Genomic DNA, 22968 nt, shown 5'->3' with positions numbered 1-22968 from the left:
AATATTTTATTCTAGATAAACATAAAAAAATGCTAGATTGCACTGCCGTCGACAGGAAGATACATGAAGAATAACATTTATCACTTCGAAAAAAGTCGATAAATTGTTACAAAAAAAGAAAAATTTATGTTGTGGAATGTTAAAGAATATATAGAAAAAGCGATGAAAATTTCATCATGGTTTTACATTGTAAAAAAATATTTGAAAAATCACTTTTATTTTAACGTTTTACTCGAGTCTATCCCTTCAAGCGGGAGCACTCCATTGTATACACATACATACATGTGTACACGGAACACGTGTAACGTGTATTAAAAAATTACATAACAACCGCATGTTCTCAAGGGCACATGGTCTTGGGCCCTGCAGATTATTCGAAATAATAAATGCGTGAACACTTCGAAAATGGTGTTATTATAAGTTTTTTAATATAAAATTTTTAATTATTAAATTTTTTATTGAAAAATTATAATGTTAAGAATCCATGTTTATAATCGGAACTGAATGAATGAATTACCGTGCCATTAGTGTACACTGTACGCATAAAGACCAGTATACTACTGTGAATCATTTTGTGGATGCCGGATATAACCAGCCCTAATCATTGCGACTCATTTTGTGGGTAACAGGTTATAACCGGTGCTAACCACTGTGAATCATTTTATAACTGTCGGATATAACCGGTGCTAGCCATTATGAGTCATTTTGTAGATACTAGGTATAGTCGGCGCTAGGTATTAAAAGGGTTAATGCACGTATACACAAATTGTAAATACACGTGAACACGGATATTTAAATGTACGTGTACACGATAATTAAATACCCATGTACACGTGTAGAAGAATATTTACGCAAGTACACGTATACACGAATATTTATGCGCACGTAAATACACACGAACAGTTACCACAGTTGAACAATGTATTAATGGAATTCATTTGTGTTTCTAGTACCCATTTAGTGATTCCTGCGAGCAAAAAAATCTTATTTTATTTATAGTCGTTCAACGACTATTAAACAGTGTATGACGCTCTAGAAGTTAACAGTTGCTTTCAATCTCAAATTTTAAACGATAGACTAAGTCTACCCAAAACTGGCTCCAGAGAAGAAAGAGCTTCTTCCACTCTACTTCTATCGATCGAGACATTCAACTGTCTCGTCATCATCGGTCGACCACCTGTCGCTATCTCTCACCCGTTGCTCGAACTCGCGTTACGTTATTCTTTTCTAAACTATTCCTGTCTCTTACGACTGATAACACTAATGGGAGGCTAAACAACACGAGGGGCTCCTCTCGTGGGCCTGCGATAGACAAACGAGAGAGAAGTCTATGTATATCTCACTCACTCTTATTTTCTTGGATTCTCTCTTTCTTTTTCTCATTTGTTCTCGCTCTATCTTATACGCTGTTCTTTTCTTCGTTTCATTCTTTCTCTTCTATTCTTTCTCATTCGTTCTTACTTGTACTCTTCGGCTGTCGGCAAAAAATAAAGGCCATGGAATTATAAGCACTGTACGCATTGCAAGGCTCTCAAGTGGCGATCATTCAATGAAACAATACTGTACACACCTACGTCGCATCGAAATGGAAGATGCGTATAGTCCTTGAGATGTAAAGTTCGATAATTTTACAATTTAGTGACATTGTTACAATTATTAATAACCGATATAAGTTTTAAATTATTATTAGTAATATTCCAGTATAAAAACTGGCTGGAATATCATTTTACTGAAATATTCTTTGTTTTTGAAGCAATTTTCTAGTTAGATCGAACAACGGCAATCGACCTAACTATCAATTCGTAATGTCAAATACCCCTGATAGTATAAATAGCCCCTCTAGTATTCGAAAATTAAATTCTCCCATGAGTCTCGAAGGTGGAACGACGTTTCCATTTTGGGCAGTTTTGTTCTCCGTATTTTATAAAAAATATATTTAATAACAAAAACCAAAAATATATTTCACAGTGAATTTTGATAATTCTTTGTAACATCTACTATACAATCTATAATACAGATAGTGTAAGTGGCGCAACCTGTGGCCACTCGTCTAAGTTTGTAGAGAAATAGTTTCTATCTTCGTCGCTAAATGCCGATAAGAGGATTGTATCCATTTTCTAGCAGATTTAATTCGCATTCTTAAATAAATAAAAAATTAATTGGAATATTTTAGGTGCTAGGAGTGAATCAATTCATGTTATAGAACCAGTAACGATTGAAATATTCCATAACACATTATGAATTATTATTTTACGTTAATAAATTATCCAGCATTATTAATTCGTAGTATAAAAAATATTACAAGGTGCTGCGTCTAAACTTAGACGAAGTACTGCGAATTGTTGATAATTCCATGCAAATAATTTAATAAGGTAATTAAACTAATTTTATACTACAGTTCAAGTGGCGCAATCTGTGGTCATTGGTCCAAGTATGTAGAAGAATAGTTTCTATTTTTGTCACTAGATGCCGACACGAGGACTATTTTCACTTTCTACCACATTTAATCGCTTGTTACATAAATAAACAATTAATTGGAGTACTTTAGAATCTGCTATAGAAGTGCTAGCAATTGAAAAATTCCATAAATTATCATGAATTTTTATAATATATTAAATGCTAATAACGTATGCTAATAACCGTAGTGACCGGTTAATATATTACCATGTTATTGAATTTAGTATAAGAAATATATTTAACATATCAATTATACGACTCAAATAATGTACAGGCAATTTCTAAAATTGTTTGCAAAATCTATTGAGATAAGCAGAAAATTTCAGATGTAAAAGTAGTTCGATGGGTCCTCCACTAGATGGCTAGCCCATAGGAATATAGATATATTTTGGTATTAGTGGCTTAATTCTTATGGTTTTATTAATAAATAGATTACTCGTAAATTACACGACAAACAATGCTCTAATTAAAATTTTCCATAAAATCTAATTAAAACCCTCGAAGCATTTTAAAGCTATATTGTTAATTGACATAAACACACACTTTGCATATGTTAATAATAAATGACTTGTTTAAATATTTCAACAGAATTTGAGTAACGTAGGAAAAGCGAGAACTAGGAAAATCTGAAAATGCAGGGGTTTTGATAAATGATTTTAACTTCTTCAAAAATACTTTGTATTAGGTGGACCGGAAAGTAATGTCGTTTCTGCGCATGTCACTATTTGATTGTCATTTGTCAGCTCATTGTGTACATTAAAGTCGTAGCAAAGACATTCTGAGGTTATAGTGACTTGTTTAGTTGTAAATAATTAAATTTAAAATTTTTCTTTACAATTTTGGGTGAAATGGCCAGCCAAATACCAGAAGAGGTACATATCCGGCATTGCATGCTTTTTGAGTTTCGCAAGGATAGTAACGCAACAGTTGCTACCAAAAACATTTGCGATGTTTATCCAAATGCATTAGACGTTCGTAAATGCCAAAGGTGGTTTTCCGAGATCAAATCCGGTAATTTTGATCTTTCCGACTCGTATCGATCAGGAAGACCAACAACGTTAGACAATGACGTGTTAAGTGCGGAAGTGGAAGCAAATCCGTGTCAGACAATCGAGGAATTGTCAAACAGTCTTAACCAACCTTGGTCGACCATCCAAGAACATTTGCAGCAGATTGGGAAAGTAAGCAGAGCAGGTGTTTGGGTCCCGCATAATCTGTCCGAAGAGAACAAGGCTAACCGATCCACCACATGCAACTTATTGCTTCAACGGCACAATACAGAAGCGTTTTTTGATCGCTTGATCACCGGAGATGAAAAGTGGGTTCTTTATGATAATCCAAAACGCAAAAGGCAGTGGCTCTCTCCAAATGAATCGCCACAAAGTACTGCTAAGCCAGGTTTACACCCCAAAAAGGCCCTTTTGTGTGTTTGGTGGAATATTCTCGGCGTTGTTCATTTTGAAGTGCTGAAACCTGGACAGACTGTGAATGCAGACCTTTACTGTGAACAATTAGATCGTGTAAATAAATCTTTAATTGAAAAGTGGCCAGCGATTGTCAACAGAAAAGGCATTATTCTGCAACACGATAATGCAAGACCGCACTGCGCAAGACGAACCTTGGCAAAAATTAATGAATTGGGGTGGGAGGTACTGCCTCACCCACCATACTCGCCCGATGTTGCACCATCGAATTTCCATTTATTCCGATCGCTTCAACACTTTCTAAGTGGCAAAAGATTTGCAAATTTGGATGATATTCAAAATGCCATCTCTGTATATTTTGCTCAAAAACCAATTGATTTTTATCGATCCGGCATTGAAAATTTGCACACTAGATGGCAAAAGGTTGTTGATAATGAGGGTGATTATATCATTGATTAAAAATAAAAACTCATTAAAAATTTATGTGTTTGAATTTAATGTAAGGAAACGACATTACTTTCCGGTCCCCCTAATACTTAGTCTAAGCTGTATTAGTGGTCTCTTAAATATATTTCTAGTCTAAGCTGCATTAGTGATCTGTTAAATATTTTTTTAGATTAAGTTTAGTAACGTTAAACAATTTATTATAATAATATAAAAGTTCATGATGTGTTATACAATTTTTTAACTGCTAGTAGTTCTATAGAACGATCTGAATCATCCTTAACGTCTAAAGTACATCAACTAATTGTTTATATATGTCAGAAGGCGAATTAAAATTGCTAGGAAATGAACATTGTCCTCGTATTTCTATCTAGCAACGAAAACAAAAACTATTTCTCTACAAACTTGGACGAGCGGCCACAGGTTAGCGTATATATAGCGTATAACGTACAACGCATAACGTATGGTGTATAACATATATCGTATAACATATAATGTATAACGTATAACGTATAACGTATAACATATGTTTGACATATATCGTATAACGTATAGCGTATACCACTATAACGTATAATGAATAACGTATAACGTACAACGTATGACATGTAACATTTAATTTATAACATATGACGAATCACGTATGACGTATAATGTATAACGTGTAACGGACAACAAATAACGTATAGCGTATAACATTATAATGAATGACGTATGAAGAATAACATATAGTGTATAACGTATAACATACAACGTATAACTTACAATGTATGACATATAACATTTAATGAATAACGAACCATTACACGTTATACGTTATACGTTATACGGTATGCGCTTTATGTTATACATTATACGGAATCCGTTGTAAAGTTATAACTTGTACATTGTACTTTATACGTTCTATGCTATATTATACATTATACGCTTTACGTTATACATTATACGTTATACTATTTACAAATTAGATGTAAACAATGTTTGGAAAGAACTATGTTTTAGCAACTACTTCGCGATATGTAATGTTTAGAATAAATTAATTATCAATCTAATGATTATACTATTATTTGTTAAATATGTATAATTACGTTTTAAGGATAAATACCAATATAATAAAAATAGATACAAGTGTTTATAAAATAAAAAAAAATCGAACATTTCAACCATGCAATGACTAGAAGCTTGTGAAGAAAAACGGTATATATTTGTTGTCATATATTCTCTTCAAGCGGAATAAATTAAACCTCTTGGTATACTTTATTGTGCGGATCTGTGTGTGTGCAAATTTCCATTCATAAGTTCTTAAGAATGGAAAATGGAAGTCGCATAAATTTTCTCACAGAGAAAGACCCTTTTCATCGTGAAACAATTTCTCAGAAATACGAAAAGGACCTTGACTAGATATTAATAATGGTTAAGACTTCAATTATGGAAAAATGTATTACTTACTTCTTATGAGTAAGTTATTTTCATTATGTTGTTAAAGATATTTCTAGTTTAAAAATATTATTACTTTCATAGTATCATTAATGAACAGTATCGTTTTTACATTTTTAACATATTTCTCAGTTTACGCAAATGCCTTGACTTTAGAATCTCACTTAGTCGATAAAACAAGCAAAAGAATAAATGAACCTATTAACAACTCATTAGCGAAGTCATTAACTCGCGCTTTAATGAAATGACGATTCATCGGTCCTTTAAAACTACTTTTATGGTTTATTAAACCGTCTCCTGTCGGCTATTACGTGCAAATTGCTCTATAACTGATAATTCAAGATAAGACAATTCCAAGTAATTGCGAAAGAACGATTAGAAAGTTACGCGCGTACCTCGGTCGGTAACTCTCTCTAATTTAATAATTTCTAAATAATCGCATAATTTTATTCGTTGATGATTGACAAGTTCGGAGATTATGTTTCTAGTATATTACAATCATTTTATTAAGAAACAATACTTAATTCGATAGAAAAACTTTTAGCATACAAAATTTATCATTGCAAAATAATCGTTTGCAATAAAACACAACAAAATTAAATATGTTTTCAGTATCGTGATCAAAATATAAATGAAAAGGAGCCTGAAAATACACATATGGTCACGATAAGTTGTCAAGGGAACCGTGTGTGTTCTCACTTGAAAGCTTATCGGTAGCATCTATCGGTGGTTGAACGCGTTTGTCAAATATGTCTGCTTAATGGGCCAATAAGTAGGTAGTTGCTTTCTCTTCGAACTTGTGTGGATCAAGGGAAGTTGGAGGGGAGAGTGGTTTGATGGAGAATTGGTGTACTGGCCAACAGAGGGCGCGGTGGTGGTTTTCTTGTTAACTAAATGCGAAATAAAGAATATATAGAGCAAATGGGCGGCTAAGCTCGCCGTAGCATGGCATAATGATAACGCGCTCGAATAATAAGGATAGCAGCAGAGGAGACAGGGTTGGATACGCACGCGTGGGCCCGCGTTCGGGGCCCGTCTTCCGCTTCCACTCCGGTGAACGTTCTGGCTTTAACTCCGGTTCAGTTCCACTACGTGCCTTCAGTATTGTACTCTAACGTCCTAGATACTTCGTTTACTTCGATCGTCTGTTTTCTTTCCTCTCAGTCTCTGGACACTCTTTGTCTGCGATTCATTCGTTTCTAATTGAATTCAGAATACGATTAATACCATCGACCACGATATACGTATTCTATAACAAAATTTTAAGGCAATGCCATCGTCTGTCGTTTTAAATTATATTAATTCATTTCAAACGGATGTTTTGACTTTGATACGTAGACGTAGGTTCAAATAGTGGTTCGCTTGAGTCACGGGAGTGGAACGTAAAGTACAAGTGAGAATACGATGACTAGTGTTGCGTGAAGTGTTTACGCTTTTGAGTTAATGGCTCTGATCGTGTATACCGTATTTATGGGCTTTTAGACGACCTGTTATGCAGTAGACAATTAATACGCTACAATCTATCGATCTTTCTACAGTTGACAATTAATATGCTTTCGAATCTATCGATCATTCTGCAGTTGACAATTATAATGCTTTCGAATCTTTCGTGATAAGATACGTCGAATGTTTGAAGTTCGTAAGGGTTGTGAAAGTGTTTGAGCGGATCGCCGACGATGGCGTTGCAGGAGTTTCCCCGTCGCGGAGTTTCGTTCGAATTTCACAACGGCTCACTTCGTCTTATGTTCTCCAACGAGAAGATTCCCGGTGTTCTTTCACGCGATGTTGACTTCGAACGATCGTAGTGACCAGAAATTTTATGACACACCATCTATCAAACGATAACATAAAATACATTTATTACCATAAGTTCAACGCGACAGTTTTTACCGACGTATCTTTCGAAAGTGTTTTGAACATTTGACATACGTCAGACTGAATCGAAGTGTACAATGTTTGCAGTGAAAGTATTTTAAATTAAACGAGTTTCTCATTAGAAGCGAAAATATTAGAAATGTGACGAGATTAGATCCTTCTGGAATTTAAAACGGCGACCATTACCGTGTTTATTTGGCGTCAAATTGCTACAATCACGTCGATCGATGTAACGACCGATCGAAATTTGTCTATTTTATAAACTGGATAAAACCGCGCAAGATATGTAGATTATAATACATCGAGATAAGTTCTACAAACTGTAAACAAAATTTTATTTCATGGATAACGATAATAGGAGATACAACGAATGAAATTATCGAGAATATTCGAAGTTTAAATTAAAGTAACGAGCACCAAAATGAAGTTTATTCGTTTTCGAATAATTTCGCTCTTAGTTGTGATCGTGAGCCCCACTATCGGCGAACAAAGGTTCGCTGAAACTCCAGCGTTGTATCAGGAAGTCTCGTCTGGCGACGATGTGCAGTTACGGTGCAGGGTGCAGGACAAACGTGGCCAGTGCATCTGGCAGAAAGACAGGAAACCGGTGGGCTTGCATCCGGACAAGTACGAATGGGCCAGTGGTCGTGGCAGCGATTGCACCCTGCTTATCAGGAGAGCCTCCCTCGATTTCGACGACGGCCACTGGGAGTGTCAAGTCACGTCGGGTGATTTCACACGACAGGATGCGTTAACCTCTTTGCCGTCGCGTCTGTTGGTCAGAGGTGAGATTATTTTTAGTATTCGAACGCGTGAGAGTAAATGAATTTTAACTTTGTAAGTGAGCAATGTCACGCGGCGGCGCTTCGTCTACTCGCCACCAGATGGTAGCCTATAATTATTATTCTTGTAAATTTTAACCTATCAAAGCCTTTATATAGATCGTTATCGATACTTGAGGTTATGACGATTTGAAAATCAGAGAAAAGTATTATTTCGATATTAGTCGATTACGATTGTGGACAATAATTCATATAGGATATTTTATTATACCGAAGAAATAACTCTTTCTGTAACTCTCCTGATAATTACCTAAACGCTCTTGAAAAACTGTTAGGCCCATGTATACATATATCTATATATTCTCATTGCTGACTAGGATTAACAGCAGAGATATTTTCCAGATATATTATAAAAACTTGTTACTGTGTGGTATAGTGCTGCTGACTAGATTTCTTGGACCTGTATCGGTCGAAGCATTTTTATAGCCACTTGAGGTGGATATTCGATACTAGTGCCTCTGTGTGTGATCTTACCGGCTTAAAACGGTCAAAAAAAAAAGAAAAGAAAAAATGAAACAGATTGCCAGATATCTGGCGAAGGTCCTACTTTTGACTGCTGTAGCTCGAAGTATTAGAAATGGAGATTATTGGACTTAATTTAATTTCTAAATCTAATATTACTGCTTATCTATTGTACAAATATTTACTTAACGTGGATAATTGTTAATGGCAAAGGTTCTCAATAATTCGTTCAGTTATAAATATTTCAATAGGTTAACGTTTGTTAATATTTCTTAATACGTCTTCCAAGAGACCTATTCAAAGATACAATTTAAATAATATATATACAAATTAACTAAATCTTAGAATGTACTGTTATCTTCTGCCAAAGTGGGCAATTATTTAAAAAATTTCTTCAAAAAAACGAAAAACGAAGTTAACCAACGTAAAATTTAAACAGGCAAATTTTAAAACGGTGGTAAATCAATTTGAACAATTGCTAGCGAAGCTCCCAGTTCGAACGAAACGAGCGCCGATGTAACTTCTAAATTTGCAATTAAGGAATCCACCGTGCTCGCATAACAGTTCCTATAACGTTTCACGAGACATTAAAGCGTTAAATACTGTACTTAGTTTTAACGGAACGGTGAGTTTTTACATCACTGCGGAAAAATCACTTTCCTTGACGGCGATCCACCTCGAATCATGTACATAATCAGATCCTGATGCCTCTTCAATGGAACAATGCAGGTTTTATAGGGGGTAGTAGCTTGAAATTCGCTAAACGCAGGCGCAATGTGACGCAACGCAATCACCGCGAAACAGCTCGTTCCGTTCTACTTTTCTCATTCGCGGAGAGATTTTTGCAACGACGAAAATTTTCTGGCGAATTAACCTCTCGGACTGAGTATCCTCGAACAAACTCCCAGTACGGTTGCAAAACGAGTTACACAAAAGTATCGATTATTTTCGGTAAGAATGAATCGTTGCAGTATTGAGCGAAGTGACATTAAACGGTAAAATAATTAATTTTTATACATTGTGTTTGAAGGAACTACTGGAAACTAAATTCAATGGCCAATGATTAATTATCATTTTGAGAAAGAAATTAGAGCGATATGAATCACTTAATGAGTCATTGTACCTATTCGTTAAACTACATACAATATTTTATTCGCTATTAATATATTGATTGAACAGTTGTGTGCATTCTATGCTGAAAGTATAGATGTCAATATATATTATTGAGATTAAAATTTGACTGTTTTGTTGAAAGTAGAATAAAATGGTAAAAGTTACGGTTGAGTGATAATGAAGTCTATCCCTTCTAACACTATGTCAAATAGGATATAATAGATAGAACAGTCTTTCTTGTGCAGGCGTTCGTATCACTATGACTCCCAATAGGAGGAAAGAAAATCAGTCGTGTACAGGTGTAATTTATGACTGGAGATTAATTAATTTTTGTGTAAACACGATTAAGCTTTCTAGAATTAGTCTCAGAGATCTTTTGTAATTATTCACCATTGATGTTTGAGTTTGGAAATTAATTCAGATACGTCTAGTATACTAGGTTCAATAAGTTTTATTGTTCGGTAAAACTTGCACCCTGACTAATTGTTCAATAAATTTTGTCGTTCGATAAAACTTTCACCCTGACTAATTGTTCAATAAGTTTCGTCGTTCGATAAAACTTGCATCCTGACTAATTGTTCAATAAGTTTTGTCGTTCGATAAAACTTGCACCCTGACTAATTGTTCGATAAGTTTTGTCGTTCGATCAAATATATAGTACTAGGTTGTTCAATAAGTTTTGTCGTTCGATAAAACTTATCGAACAACCTATTGGTTCAATAATGACAAAAACGTCGTTTTTGTGCAAGCGTTCATGTCACTTCGATTCCCAACAGGAGAGGAGAAAAGTGCTGTATACGAATGCGATCGATTGATCGAGATTAATTAATTTTTATGTAAATACAATTAAACTTTCTAGAATTATTTTCCGTTTCGTAGACGTTTTTTTTAATTTTACACCGTAGATCGTTGAGTTTGGAAATTAAGTTACCTCCAATACATTTCAATGAAAACGAGCACGACATCCTGTTTAAGTAACGATGGATGCCAATTCAATGTACTAACATTGTATATTTTATGTAAAGTGTTTATTGTTGCAAATGTTTAGTAGGTCTATCTAATCGTTGAATCCCCTGTTGCGTTACGGATTTCAGTGAAACCCCGGAAGCCACGGTTGGAGTACGGGGGAACTATTTTAACCACTGCCCTAACTTTAAGGGAGGGTCAGGAAGTTACCATTTCCTGTGTATCAAGATATGGAAATCCGCCAGCGCTCATAAAGTGGTAAGCCATGTCAATTAGCTTCCTGAAAGGGTAAAATAATGCACCCCGACTAATGCATTCTCGCATTGGTTACAGACACCAACCAAATCAAAAAAGCTGCATGATTATTTAATTCGTAGAGAAAAAGGTCCCCAAAGCAATAACAGAACTCTAAAATACAATATTAAGTGAAATGAGTTACCTATTGGTGGCAACGTATAAGTGAAGTTACCATTTAGGTTTATGAAATGAAATTGAACTTGATCGATTAATTTGATCCAGTTAATTGTTCAATTAATCGTTTTTAAGTTGATTTATTAACGCTGTTTATATTTATCATGAATTAATTGAATACAATTTTGGAATAAAATTTAAAAGATAAATAAGAAATATTCTTTGTCGAAACTTAAGGCAGGGAGTGGAAATTCTGTGAAAAATGAAAGTACATTTTAGACATAATTCACGGTCAATTGGTAACGAAATCTGTCACTGCAGTTTTTTACCACTTCCTCTTTTACTTGAATTGTTCGCGCTTTCTAAATACCGATTAACTATCTATAGCAATGATATTCTAAGACAATGGTACCTCGACATCTCTGTCAATCTTAGAGAAGAAGATAAACGTTATTTCGGTACTTGCAGCATTTCTAACAAATTGTTGGAAACGTAGTAGAATAAGTGGCTTAAAATAAGAAAAAAATTACTCTCTATATCTTGCTGTCTCTAATTTGAAATTTGAAAGTCCGATTAGGGCACGAGGGAAGCTATGTTTACACGCCGTAACGTGTACGCACATAACCATGAACATTGTACCGGTGTCCATGAAAATTGTAACACTACTCATGCGAAGGTGATGATCAGACCAGACCGAGTTTTATGTTAGAAGAATTTAGATGAGGCGCGGCTGGCTGGTCGCTAGACCATGAAACGAAAAAGACGCTGCTCGCAAAGTTCTCGGCTGCATAAACACCGTGTTATAGGTTCTTGCTTCGACTGGCCTTTGTGAACCATGGTTTTCATGTTTCAAAGAGAGGAGAGAATCTACGGAGACAGAAACATGTTTTGTTGCCGAATACTTGTTACTATAAACATAATAATTGTAACTAGATGTATTTGGATCTATGAACAATTTTAATAACGTTGATTGAAATTATGAGTATTTTTAATGAGCAGCCATTGTTGGTTTATAAACAGTTTTGGTAGCCAAACTCTGATGATCTGTGAACTTTTTTAACAATAGAGATCTTGAACTGTTAATCTGTGTGTGCTTTCAGTAAGTGATATTTCTTGGTCTATGAACAATTTTATTAACGTTGATTGAAATTGTGTATATTTTTAATGAGCAGCCATTGTTGGTTTATAAACATTTTTGGTAGTCAAACCCTAATGATCTGTGAACTGTTTTAACAACAGAGATCTTGAACTGTTAATCTGTGTGTACTTTCAGTAAGTGATATTTCTTGGTCTATGAACAATTTTAATAACGTTGATTGAAATTATGAGTATTTTTAATGAGCAGCCATTGCTGGTTTATAAACATTTTTGGTAGCCAAACTCTGATGATCTGTGAACTGTTTTAACAACAGAGATCTTGAACTGTTAATCTGTGTGTGCTTTCAATAAGTGATATTTGTTGGTTCATGAACACTTTTGGTAGCTGAACTGTATTGATCTAAACTTTTTTCAATCTATCCTCTGATACTATATTTTTATTTACACAAATATTGGTCAGTAGAGTCAAAACGGTGCCAATCGCCAATGAAACTCAATAATACAATGACAGCTGTGGCCAGCATTCCTCCGAATGAAAGTTGCTGCAAAAAACAATAGAAACGAAATATAACTAGTACCGTTGCACAAGTGTTTCCTATTACGTACAATTAAATGCTCAATTGCGTTGTAATATATTATACAAAATAAAACGTCTGTATAAATTATAATTCTTATACTTGCTTAATTTGTGCTTTAAAAAGTTTCTAAAAGACATAGAAGAAATACCCACTTGGGAGATTGTTAAATGAAAAATGAAATATTTTAATTTTAATTTTTTTGTAGATGTTGACACATATTAGTTTAATATTTACATCATTTTAAATATTGTAAAGTGGTTAAATAACCGCTAAAATTGCGAGTAAACATTCGTAACTTAATTTTCCCATAACATAATAATACAACATCGTCACAAAATTCATAGTTACTTATGGCCCAATATTATTCCAAATAAAATAATTCACCCCTTGAAAAGGTAAATTCACCTTTGAATTTTTATTCAAATTAATTGAACATTTTTACACGAAGTTGTACGCTTTTTCTGTGTAAAGTTCTGTGACATCAATGCCTGCACAAGAACGACTCAAACTCCGCAGGAATATGGCGAAATTCACTTGAACATTGCCAAATCGCGATGCACATTTCACGAAGAATGTTTTCCACGTGAAACAAATGGAATATGGAACAAGACGAGAACGGTTCCTAATTTCACACTTTGCCTCGCGTTTGCAAGAATTATACTAAGTATTGTAACGGAGGAAGGTTCTATCGACTCTTTTACGGCCTTTAATAGGCACGGTGTCTCTAAATAGTTCGCTGTTTTATTCGTCGTTTTTTCGTCCTCCGTTACTCGGAAGATGCAGTGCCAAGCATAATTATGCAGATTGCGGCTGTGGAAGCGGTGAAACTGGCCGCGAGCATAGTCTCCCCGTGAATCACTCTAGAAAGGGTATAAACCTTGAATATCGGCGTTTGTGGGAAGTTGCTGAACAACTTTCCGGAAACATGAGTGTAACGGTTAGTTGAGTAAATCGTTTATGCAAAATTGAGACTCCAAATTGCGCTTCTTTTATATATGGACAACCCAATTGTTAGTGCCCAGAATGCACGAATCGTTGAAGAAAATTTTTGTTTCAAATTGTGACAAATTTGTAGAACTTGTACCGATTTTTCTCGTCAATTTTGCAATAAGGATCATTTAATATTCAAGATTATTTTTCTGTGCCAGCATTGATGTCACTCCCATTTACGATCTTTAATATATTTGTTTACTGAAGAATTATAAAAAGATTTAGAATTCCGACTGATCGGATCCTCACTTTTTCTTTTAAAAGTCTTTTTACAGAATATAGTTCGTGGTCTGATGTTGGAATATGTTAAGTTCTTTTAGTATTCATAAATACAAAAGTGATACCATTACTGTTATAATGTTACAGAAAGTGTTCAACAATATTACACACTTTGTGGGCACAATTTATACTTTAATGTATATTTATAGCTATGAACGAGAATGTGATGTAGGGATTCATTTAGTTACCAAGAATTGGTACCAATGTTTAAATTATAGCATATTATAGATTTTTCAACATTGTGATTAACTTAACTGACGAATCTCTTCGAGAAGGAGCTGTATAAAGAGCAATGCGAAGACAATGATGATATTGACACGTACTTTCTCTTCTCTCTCTGGTATTATTTACAGTGGGTGATCAAATTATTATGAATCCTTTAAAACTACTACCTATTTGAAATTTTGTTAAGAATGGAATTGAAAATGCTGTTAAAGAGATACTTTGGTTTTAAAATTTGCAATTATATGCAATAAACCTGAATTGACCGAGAAAGTTATATTCATATGGTACTAAACCTGTTAAGAAAATATTAAAAGACAAACTCGGGCAATTACAGATGAGAAAAGTGTTGTGACCAAATATTGACATCTGTATATATTTTTGATCGTAAAAGCATTACAATAGTTATACGATGTTACCATGAATTAAGTGCATTCTCAACACCATTCTTGACCAAACTTCAAATAAGTAGTAGTTTCAAAGTGTTCATAATAATTTGATCATCTACTCTACTTCGAGTAATCATTTCTTAAATTCAACGATGCATCGCAGATCTTTGAGCATTGAAATTAAATTAAGTAAAAGTATCTTCCAATCTGAATCTGAATGTGAAAAGCACAAGTCTCTCAAAGATTTTTTATCTTTGCTAAATTTATAACGTTTGCATGTTCTGTGCACCAGCACCGTTTCATCATTTGCTTTTGTATCAGGTACATAGGAGGAGACGAGGTGGAGCCTCTGAGGGAGCAGACAAACGCAACAGAAGTGGACAGCCCAAAAACGTGGGCGGCACACAGTCTTCTACGTGTCCGTGGACAAAGGGAAACCCATGGTCTGCCGATTCGGTGTATCACGATGCATCCATCCAGCCTCGTTCCAGCTTCTGCGGAAACACGACTGGATGTGCATTGTATGTATATCTCGTACGCTTTTTTATAACATAGTGAAACGTCCATTCGAGCAGTTTAACGAAAGAGTGAATTTGTAATAGCCACCACTCGCTTCCCCATTGCGTCAACTCTGATCACTTTGAATTTTGAGAAATTATCATATTGACCGACTGTTGTTTCTTACACTATGTTCACAGAAACTCTTCAAGGTGTTCCTTGGATGTTCGATTCAATTCCATCGAGTTTGTTCCTCAAGAGCTTGATAACGATCTCATATTTCTCATTAGAAGCAGTTATTCTTGTGTAAATTCTTGGAAACCTCTTGTAAATTATATCCAAGTAAAATTCTCTCCAAACATCTAGTTCTGGATAGTAGGGAGAAATACACTGAGACCTGAAACTTACAGATCTTGCAAGTGAAGTAATTCTTTACCGGCCATAATTGTAAGGATGAAATACTTTCTCCCCGGTTGCACAAATAATTTAATAAAATATAGTAGCTCTCGTTACGGTATTAGACTTGGATAGTTCTTAAAACGAACGATCCGCCGTTAGGTTCGAATAGGTTTCCACGGATTAAATTTAGACGAAAATCTGGCACTGGTCAGTTTCCACTCAGAATATTTTGCTATTCCGTTCTACTTAGCTAGCCGCGATTAACGCGAATCCATTCTCGAGATTTCAGCTTTTACGGTGCGCAATTACCGGCTCAGAACGGTCTTCTGCAAAATAATAGACGGAGTATTACATACCGTGTGGAAAAACCGTATTCTGTTCGTTGACTGACGGTCTCACGAATTTCAGATTCACCCGAGGTGAGGCTCGAGACGAAACCACGACTGCTGGTGGCAACCCTCGAGGATTCGGCGAGCTTTATGAGCCTGAAATGCTTCGCGGATGCCAATCCCAGCGGAACGATCAAGTGGTTCAAGGATTCAGCTTCCATCACTGTGACGAGCAACGTCGTTCCGTTGATGCTAAACAGAACGCAGCAGAACGGCACACAGACGGGATCCGAGCTGAGATTCGAGCCGGTCAAGAGAAACGACGCTGGTCTCTATTCTTGCAAGGCGGTCAACGTTATCGGTGAAAGCGCTCCGGCTAACTACAGGCTCGACGTACAATGTTCGTAGCAAGTAGTTCGACTTTTACCGTGATGTCTACTTTTAAGGAAGAACATCGAGAGGAAGTAATGGCACTATGGTCATTGATAAATACATCAATTTGTACTTGGCACTCTGTTATTAGAAGCATGTGATGGTTAATTGACTTTCCCTATGTAGTAGAATTCAGAATTTAATTGATGACGATGCAACTAAATTTGTAACCGTGGATGTATTATACTCTTGTAAGTAGTCCAACTGCTGCCATAATGTCACCGCCTGTGAAAGAATAACAGAAGGAGGTAGTGGCACATGTGGTCATTGAACGTATCAATTTGTACTTAGCACTCTGTTATTAGAGGCATGTAATGTAGGTTGACTGACTTTCCCTTTGTAGTAGAATTTAGGATCTAATTGACGACAATTCAACTAAATTTGTAACTTAGGATGTACTTACTATGCTTCTGCAAGTAGTCCAATTGCTAGCATAATGTCTCCTGAGAAAGTTTAGCAGGAGGAAATAGTGGCAGTTGTGATCATTGATAAATACGTTAATTTATCTTTAGTGTTGTGTTATTAGAGATATATATAATGTAGGTTAATTGACTTTTATTTTGCAGTAGAATTCAGGTTAATAGACTTTCCCTTTGTAAAAAAAATCGTGTGCTAAATTTATGGTAACATAAACATATTTTTACCTCTGAATGTATTATGCTCCTGTAAGTAGTTTAGCTTTTACCATGATATCTACTTTTAAGAAAGAGGAACAGACGGAAGTATAGTTAAATGTAGTCTTTGATAAAGTTATCAATTTGTCATTAGTGTTGCGTTGTTAAATACATGCAATATATTAGGGCAATTAATTTTCCTTTCATAATACACATCAAGTTAATTGACTTTCTTTTTGACTAGAATTTTGTACCACATTTATGGCAACATCATTGTATTTTTAACCCAGAGTGTATTATGTTCTTGCAAGTAACTCAACTTTTACTATGATATTTACTTTTCAGAGAGAATAACAGAAGGAAGTAATGTTACACGTGGTCTTTGAAGATATCAAATTATCCTTGATTAGTTATCATGATACCTACTTGTAAGAAAAAATATTTTTGAGAAAGTTAGGTTTTCGTTTACTTTTACCGAAACAGAATTTATTATTTTTTATCAATATTTCTCTCATTGAATACTTTATTATATTAATTCTCTATAAACTTAAATACACGAAACTTTGAAAATACGATGTGCAAATAAATTTTACTCCATTTTGAAAATATAAAGTTAACTCAAATTTGCAAATTATTTGACTTAACCCACTCTTATTTAGCAACAGAGTGACAAATTCTCTCAATCTTCAACTAGTTGAATGCGATACATTGTTATAATAGTATGGTTAATATGTAGCGGTATTTATATCAATGCTATAGTTATTTATGAAACTCTAAATAACAAAGTAAATAAAAAGAAATTACCAATTGACTTTTGGGTTTATTTTACTTATAATAAGGTTCATAAACGCTCGCTTCTTTTTTCTTTAGATGGTCCCAAACTCAGGGAAGACGGCATCAGTAACGATACGGCGCAGAAATTCGAGGAAACGACTCTACTAAGCACTAGCTTGGATCCTTTCGAGTGTGTTGACTTCGAGGCAAACCCACCGGCTCAATACAGATGGATACATCTTCGCGGTGGCGTGACGGAAACCATTGAGAATTCCCTTCAGAACAAGGACGGTGGTAAACGTTTACGTTTGGAGAATGTCATGTGGTCCGACGAAGGGGAATATCGATGCGTAGCTTTCAACGTGATCAACGGAGTGCGAAGAGAAATGCCGAGCGAGGCACGTTATGTACTTCATGTAACAGGACCACCTGAGATACAGGCAAGACCTTCGTCCGGAGGAAAAGGTTTCTACGAGTCGTTAGGTTGGGCTGGAGAATCTGAACACATTTTGAAGTCACGTTTCTGTTCAAGACCACCGCCAAAGCTCGTTGCTTGGCAATGGGGAAGTTCTCATATCAGGGCTGGTACGAATAGTATGTTAAATTAATCTTTAACCGATAGGATAGAATTAAAACGAGATGTTGGATTTTTGAAGCACTATGTTTAGTTGGATGTAGCAATTGTTTATAATGGAACTTTGTTTACTTTTCAGTTTGTTCTCGAATTTTCAAGTGTTAACAAACAACTTTATTAACTAAATTAACCCTCCTTCACCAACTATTTCAACAAAGACATAGACCTTTTCAACCTCCATTCAAGTTTCTCAACTCAACATATTTTCTATTCAAAGATTAAATAAAACACTCTCTGTATAAATTCTTCTATGAGCCCACATAATAGTTATAAATATTTATCATTCGACTGTGCACGATTAATAATCAATAATTAAGCTGTTCACTTTCTGTTCAGGTGAAAGTATTCATCCAAAGTACGAGGCAGTGCCTTTAGAGCACATTAAGGAGAACGAGATGATAACGAACTGCTACTGGGCGAAACTGGTGATCAAGGATTTGCAGAAAGAAGACGCGAGAATATACACTCTCCTAGTGGAGAGTGAGAAGGGAAGGGACTCGACCAACGTTAAATTACTCATCCGTGACCCAACGGAAATGAGAGTAATAGCAGCGGCTGCTGCTGTGGGTTTGCTGTTTCTCTTACTCCTGATATCTCTTGCCGTGTACTCGGTATTGAGGCTCAAGAGCCGACGTTACCGTAGAGAAGAAGAAGAGGGTAGTATAGCGGCGGACGCGTTTTACAGTAATACAGCGACCGTCGACAGACAAAAAACTGTGAACTCGTCTCAAGGTAAAGGCTATACCAGGAAAACGAGCTCAGAGGGTGGACTGGCCGTCACGTACGACTATGACCAGATCACGAAGCAAGTGCGCGCCATGAGTCCAGAAGCTTTGAAAGTCAGACGCGCGCCAGCTGTTCTTCAGCCACCGACAATTGTGTGACTGTTAACGTGTTCAGTGCCATGACGGTCATTGGTGACTGACACTGAGCTGTTTATTCACGTCGTACGAGTGACTTGACGACACTTTTTAAAACTGTCCATTGTTGCAATCAGATCAGCACATTGTGCTGTTTGATGTTGAACTAAAGTATTATATAATAAAATGTTAACAAAGGGACTCAATATTTATAAGATGAACTTTTTTTAGTAAATGTATATCTGACTGTGAAAGACATTTATCAAGATATTTGGATATACATAGACTTTATCATACTCGTGTTTGGTTTTGTGTGTTGTTAGACGCCATCTTTTAAAACTGGGTGTTGTGCCAAGATCAGTACGTTCCATTATTTGGTATTAAATCAAAGTACAACATTGATAATATTTGAAGGATGAACTCCTTTTGGTGAAGTTATATTTGAATATGAAAGACTCATTTTGAACAGAGATCTAGATATAGATACTCTTACAAATTTGGACTTTAAGTTTGCCTAAGAACTCCTTTTTTGGGGAAACTAAAGGACGTGATAATGTCGTACGTACTAATGAATCATTATATAATTGGCGTTTACAAATTTTAAGATGAAAGTTGAATTATTTGTTGTTGCTATTATTGTTGCATTTAAGTTTCACTTTAAGTTCTATTATATTAGGTAAATTAATCAGAATTAATGATTTAATTTAATAATGGTAAGATTAGTAAAGTAATTGGCTGTAATAATGCATTTAAACTTAGATATACTTATGTTTTTTATGAAGATTGTTGTTGTAGAAAGTATATTACGTGTAAAATAAAAGAACAAAGAAACTTTGAGGATTTTCAAAATTTGCTGAATATTTTAACACTTTTACTTGCTGATCTCGTTACTAAGTAAAATAATTTTAGTAACACGGTAAACTATGTTCTCACTTTTTTAATATTAAAAGTAGTGCAATAACGCAGAAATGTATCATGTGAGGTATAACATTGTATTACAAATTGAGTTAATAGTCAAGAATTCTTCGTATATACTTACGCTATTTTATGTGAAAATTGAATAAAAGCGACAGGTTCTTGGAAACATCATTCACATTTTCTAAGTTGTTTAATATTTATTTAATCTTTTTGTTTAGCTCTCGGTTTTCGTCTCCTTAGCGCAAAAAGGAGTTGCACTATGTAACTACAGAATAGCACTGAAAAGCCTACATAATAATTATATTTTTATATTGTATTAAATACACTTTACACATCATACTAGTATTTCGTTATAAAAAAAGAATTATAGCTCAATTTTAAGATTACATAATTTTCTTGCTTTCCTTCAAAAATATGATATGTGTACATATCTCTGGTACTTTAATACATTAAGATCATTGGTCCTGGACAAGCATTTTCAAATATATAATATTTGCGACATATATTATGACATCTACAACTTAAACCTTACGTTGTACACGCATTTGCATGTTCTTCATACATTTCAACATTCCTCTTAAAGTCAGGTACACTTTAAATAAATTCAGTAACGATCGTCGCGTGTAAGGTATAATCCTTCTAACATATGATATTTATGACGTATCCAACGAAATTTATCAAACGATTTAACAATCATAGTAATACTAGATCAACAATTTTTATTACCTTATAATTCTTTCTGAAACTTTTGTTACTATGAAAATCGTATGTTGTATAAGAGATTCTTTCAAGCCACAGAATCAAACTTTATATTATAATGATTCTTTGCATATTGTCTGTCAGACTTTAATGTATCAATCTCTCTCGATCCTTAATGTATCGGGTATATTATAGGTACATACTTTTAACAAGTTCAATACTTGTGTTGAACATGCTTTAAAACTTCTTAGAAGTTATCATTCTGTAGTAAAAGTGTTTCCCAATATCAAAGATTCATTGAAGTAAGAGAGATGTATGTATCCAATGTATTGTTTCCTTATTAATTTGGAAAACATAATACAGAACTAAATAACTGGGTTGAAATGCAAAGAATTATTAACTCTCGCAAATTCTTAAACTATTAGAATCAAGTACTCTGTTCATTAATGTTATGTTGTCCATAGTCTCCTTCCACATGACCAACTCAACGTGTTTCACATTATCAAACAACGTAAATAATAAAGTAAATTTATACTCCGAGTAAAACTTGTATAGTACATAAATATAATTTACAGGGGATGTTAATGTATCATGCAGCAAAGATAGCATATACACATGTTCTTCCTAAAGTATTCAAAGGAACTATTTATCGTTTGCTACATTGTTCCATGAAAATTTACGCAAGCAAGCGTAAACGCAGTCCGTCGAAAGGTTACGATTGAGGTTTCTTACGTCTACCAAACAAATTACTCAAAACAGAACTCCGCTTGTAATCGCGATCTTTGCGACTACTACCCATACTGTGTTCGCTTTCCGACCCACTCTCGCTGGGTCTCCTGCCGTCTACCACTGACATGTTCTGAGTGTTTTGTGGTACAGCAGGTGGAGCCACGTATGGCGGCAAAGACACTGGTCTACCTGTAAAGGAATTATTCTGCTGCATACCCTACAACAGAGATATAACAAACAATTATAAGGGTTGTACATAAATTATGTGTAGTAAATGGTAATGCAATATGTATTAAACTTAAAAAGTTTTCATAATGTTGCCTGTTTACTTTATACCAGAATCTTAAACCCTTTTGCTCAACAAGTGTATTGATTATTATAAGGAAAGCTTGTAAGTAAAAGACAATGACAGAGTACAGGAGGTAGTTAGTTCCAATTACTACGTTGGAATTTTATATAGGATGAGTGCTTCTATTAAGAAGCCAATAGTATCTTCAGACTATTTGAGAACTAAATCAATTCATACAAAACACCCAAATTAATTACTTAATATAAATACATTGTAGGTTGCGTTATGAGATATTTGACTATTGTGTATGTTTTGAAAAAGTATAATTACCTGTCTAGTATTTACGGGAACATTTCCGTAAGCTGGAACAGAAAACAATACTCATTTTTCTCTCCATGTTTGCTTGTTTGTTTTATAGAAATTATCATTGGTAAAACAAGTTTTATATTATTATCAAACTCTCGTATGGTATATAAATAAAATAATGTTAGTGCAAAAAAAGAAGAGTATGAGGCATTTTTTCAAGTTCATAACATTAAGGAATGCAAGCCGGGATAAGCAAGAAGAGAAAGATGAACGTGTTGGGATTAAATTGCAACATGCAAGAATTTTGAACATAAAAGACTTCACAAACAATTGACAACTAACCGGGATCATGAGGAGCACTCCACTGAGCCATTCTGGTTGGTGGAGGGGCACTCGATGGCAAGGGAGGTGCTAATTCTATAAAATAATGATGAATTTTTATTGTTCGATGGAAAAGGGATTGTCTACACATACACACACTCGTTCAAAGTGTTCTCTTA

At 34.8% G+C, this 22968-nt stretch overlaps 2 protein-coding genes across 4 annotated transcripts in view; one reads left to right on the top strand and one right to left on the bottom strand.

Moving 5' to 3' along the window:
- The first annotated feature begins 8048 nt into the window (after positions 1 to 8048).
- Positions 8049 to 19551, top strand: LOC143148444 (synaptogenesis protein syg-1). The gene is made up of 6 exons (XM_076314765.1): positions 8049 to 8422; positions 11149 to 11278; positions 15309 to 15508; positions 16293 to 16613; positions 18130 to 18618; positions 19004 to 19551. Exons 1-6 carry the CDS (start codon positions 8059 to 8061, stop codon positions 19549 to 19551), a joined length of 2052 nt encoding a protein of 683 aa, XP_076170880.1. The 5' UTR covers positions 8049 to 8058.
- A 1177-nt stretch (positions 19552 to 20728) lies between these two features.
- Positions 20729 to 22968, bottom strand: part of Kst (spectrin beta chain, non-erythrocytic 5 kst) — a 62450-nt gene continuing 60210 nt past the window's right edge. For 2 of the 3 annotated variants that reach the window (XM_076324756.1, XM_076324571.1), the window contains exons 24-26: positions 22811 to 22885; positions 22493 to 22524; positions 20729 to 22090 (exon numbers count right to left, since the gene is read on the bottom strand). In XM_076324756.1, coding sequence (XP_076180871.1) covers positions 21857 to 22090; positions 22493 to 22524; positions 22811 to 22885 — 341 coding nt within the window. In that variant the 3' untranslated portion in view covers positions 20729 to 21856. The remainder of the gene's footprint in view (positions 22091 to 22492; positions 22525 to 22810; positions 22886 to 22968) is intronic. The other variant, XM_076324673.1, reaches the window with a different exon arrangement.

The sequence above is a fragment of the Ptiloglossa arizonensis genome, chromosome 1 (genome assembly GCF_051014685.1).
Source record: "Ptiloglossa arizonensis isolate GNS036 chromosome 1, iyPtiAriz1_principal, whole genome shotgun sequence".
NCBI lineage: Eukaryota > Metazoa > Arthropoda > Insecta > Hymenoptera > Colletidae > Ptiloglossa > Ptiloglossa arizonensis.
The sequence above is the reverse complement of the archived record's forward strand: the minus strand, read 5'-3'. Positions and strand labels throughout refer to the sequence as shown.

What these genes read in the sequence shown, in the direction of transcription:
- LOC143148444 (XM_076314765.1), top strand. Translation starts at nt 8,059, where the DNA reads ATGAAGTTTATTCGTTTTCGAATAATTTCGCTCTTAGTTGTGATCGTG. An exon ending in GTCGCGTCTGTTGGTCAGAG is followed by an intron (nt 8,423 to 11,148) that starts GTGAGATTATTT and finishes TACGGATTTCAG; the next exon opens with TGAAACCCCGGAAGCCACGG. An exon ending in CCGCCAGCGCTCATAAAGTG is followed by an intron (nt 11,279 to 15,308) that starts GTAAGCCATGTC and finishes CTTTTGTATCAG; the next exon opens with GTACATAGGAGGAGACGAGG.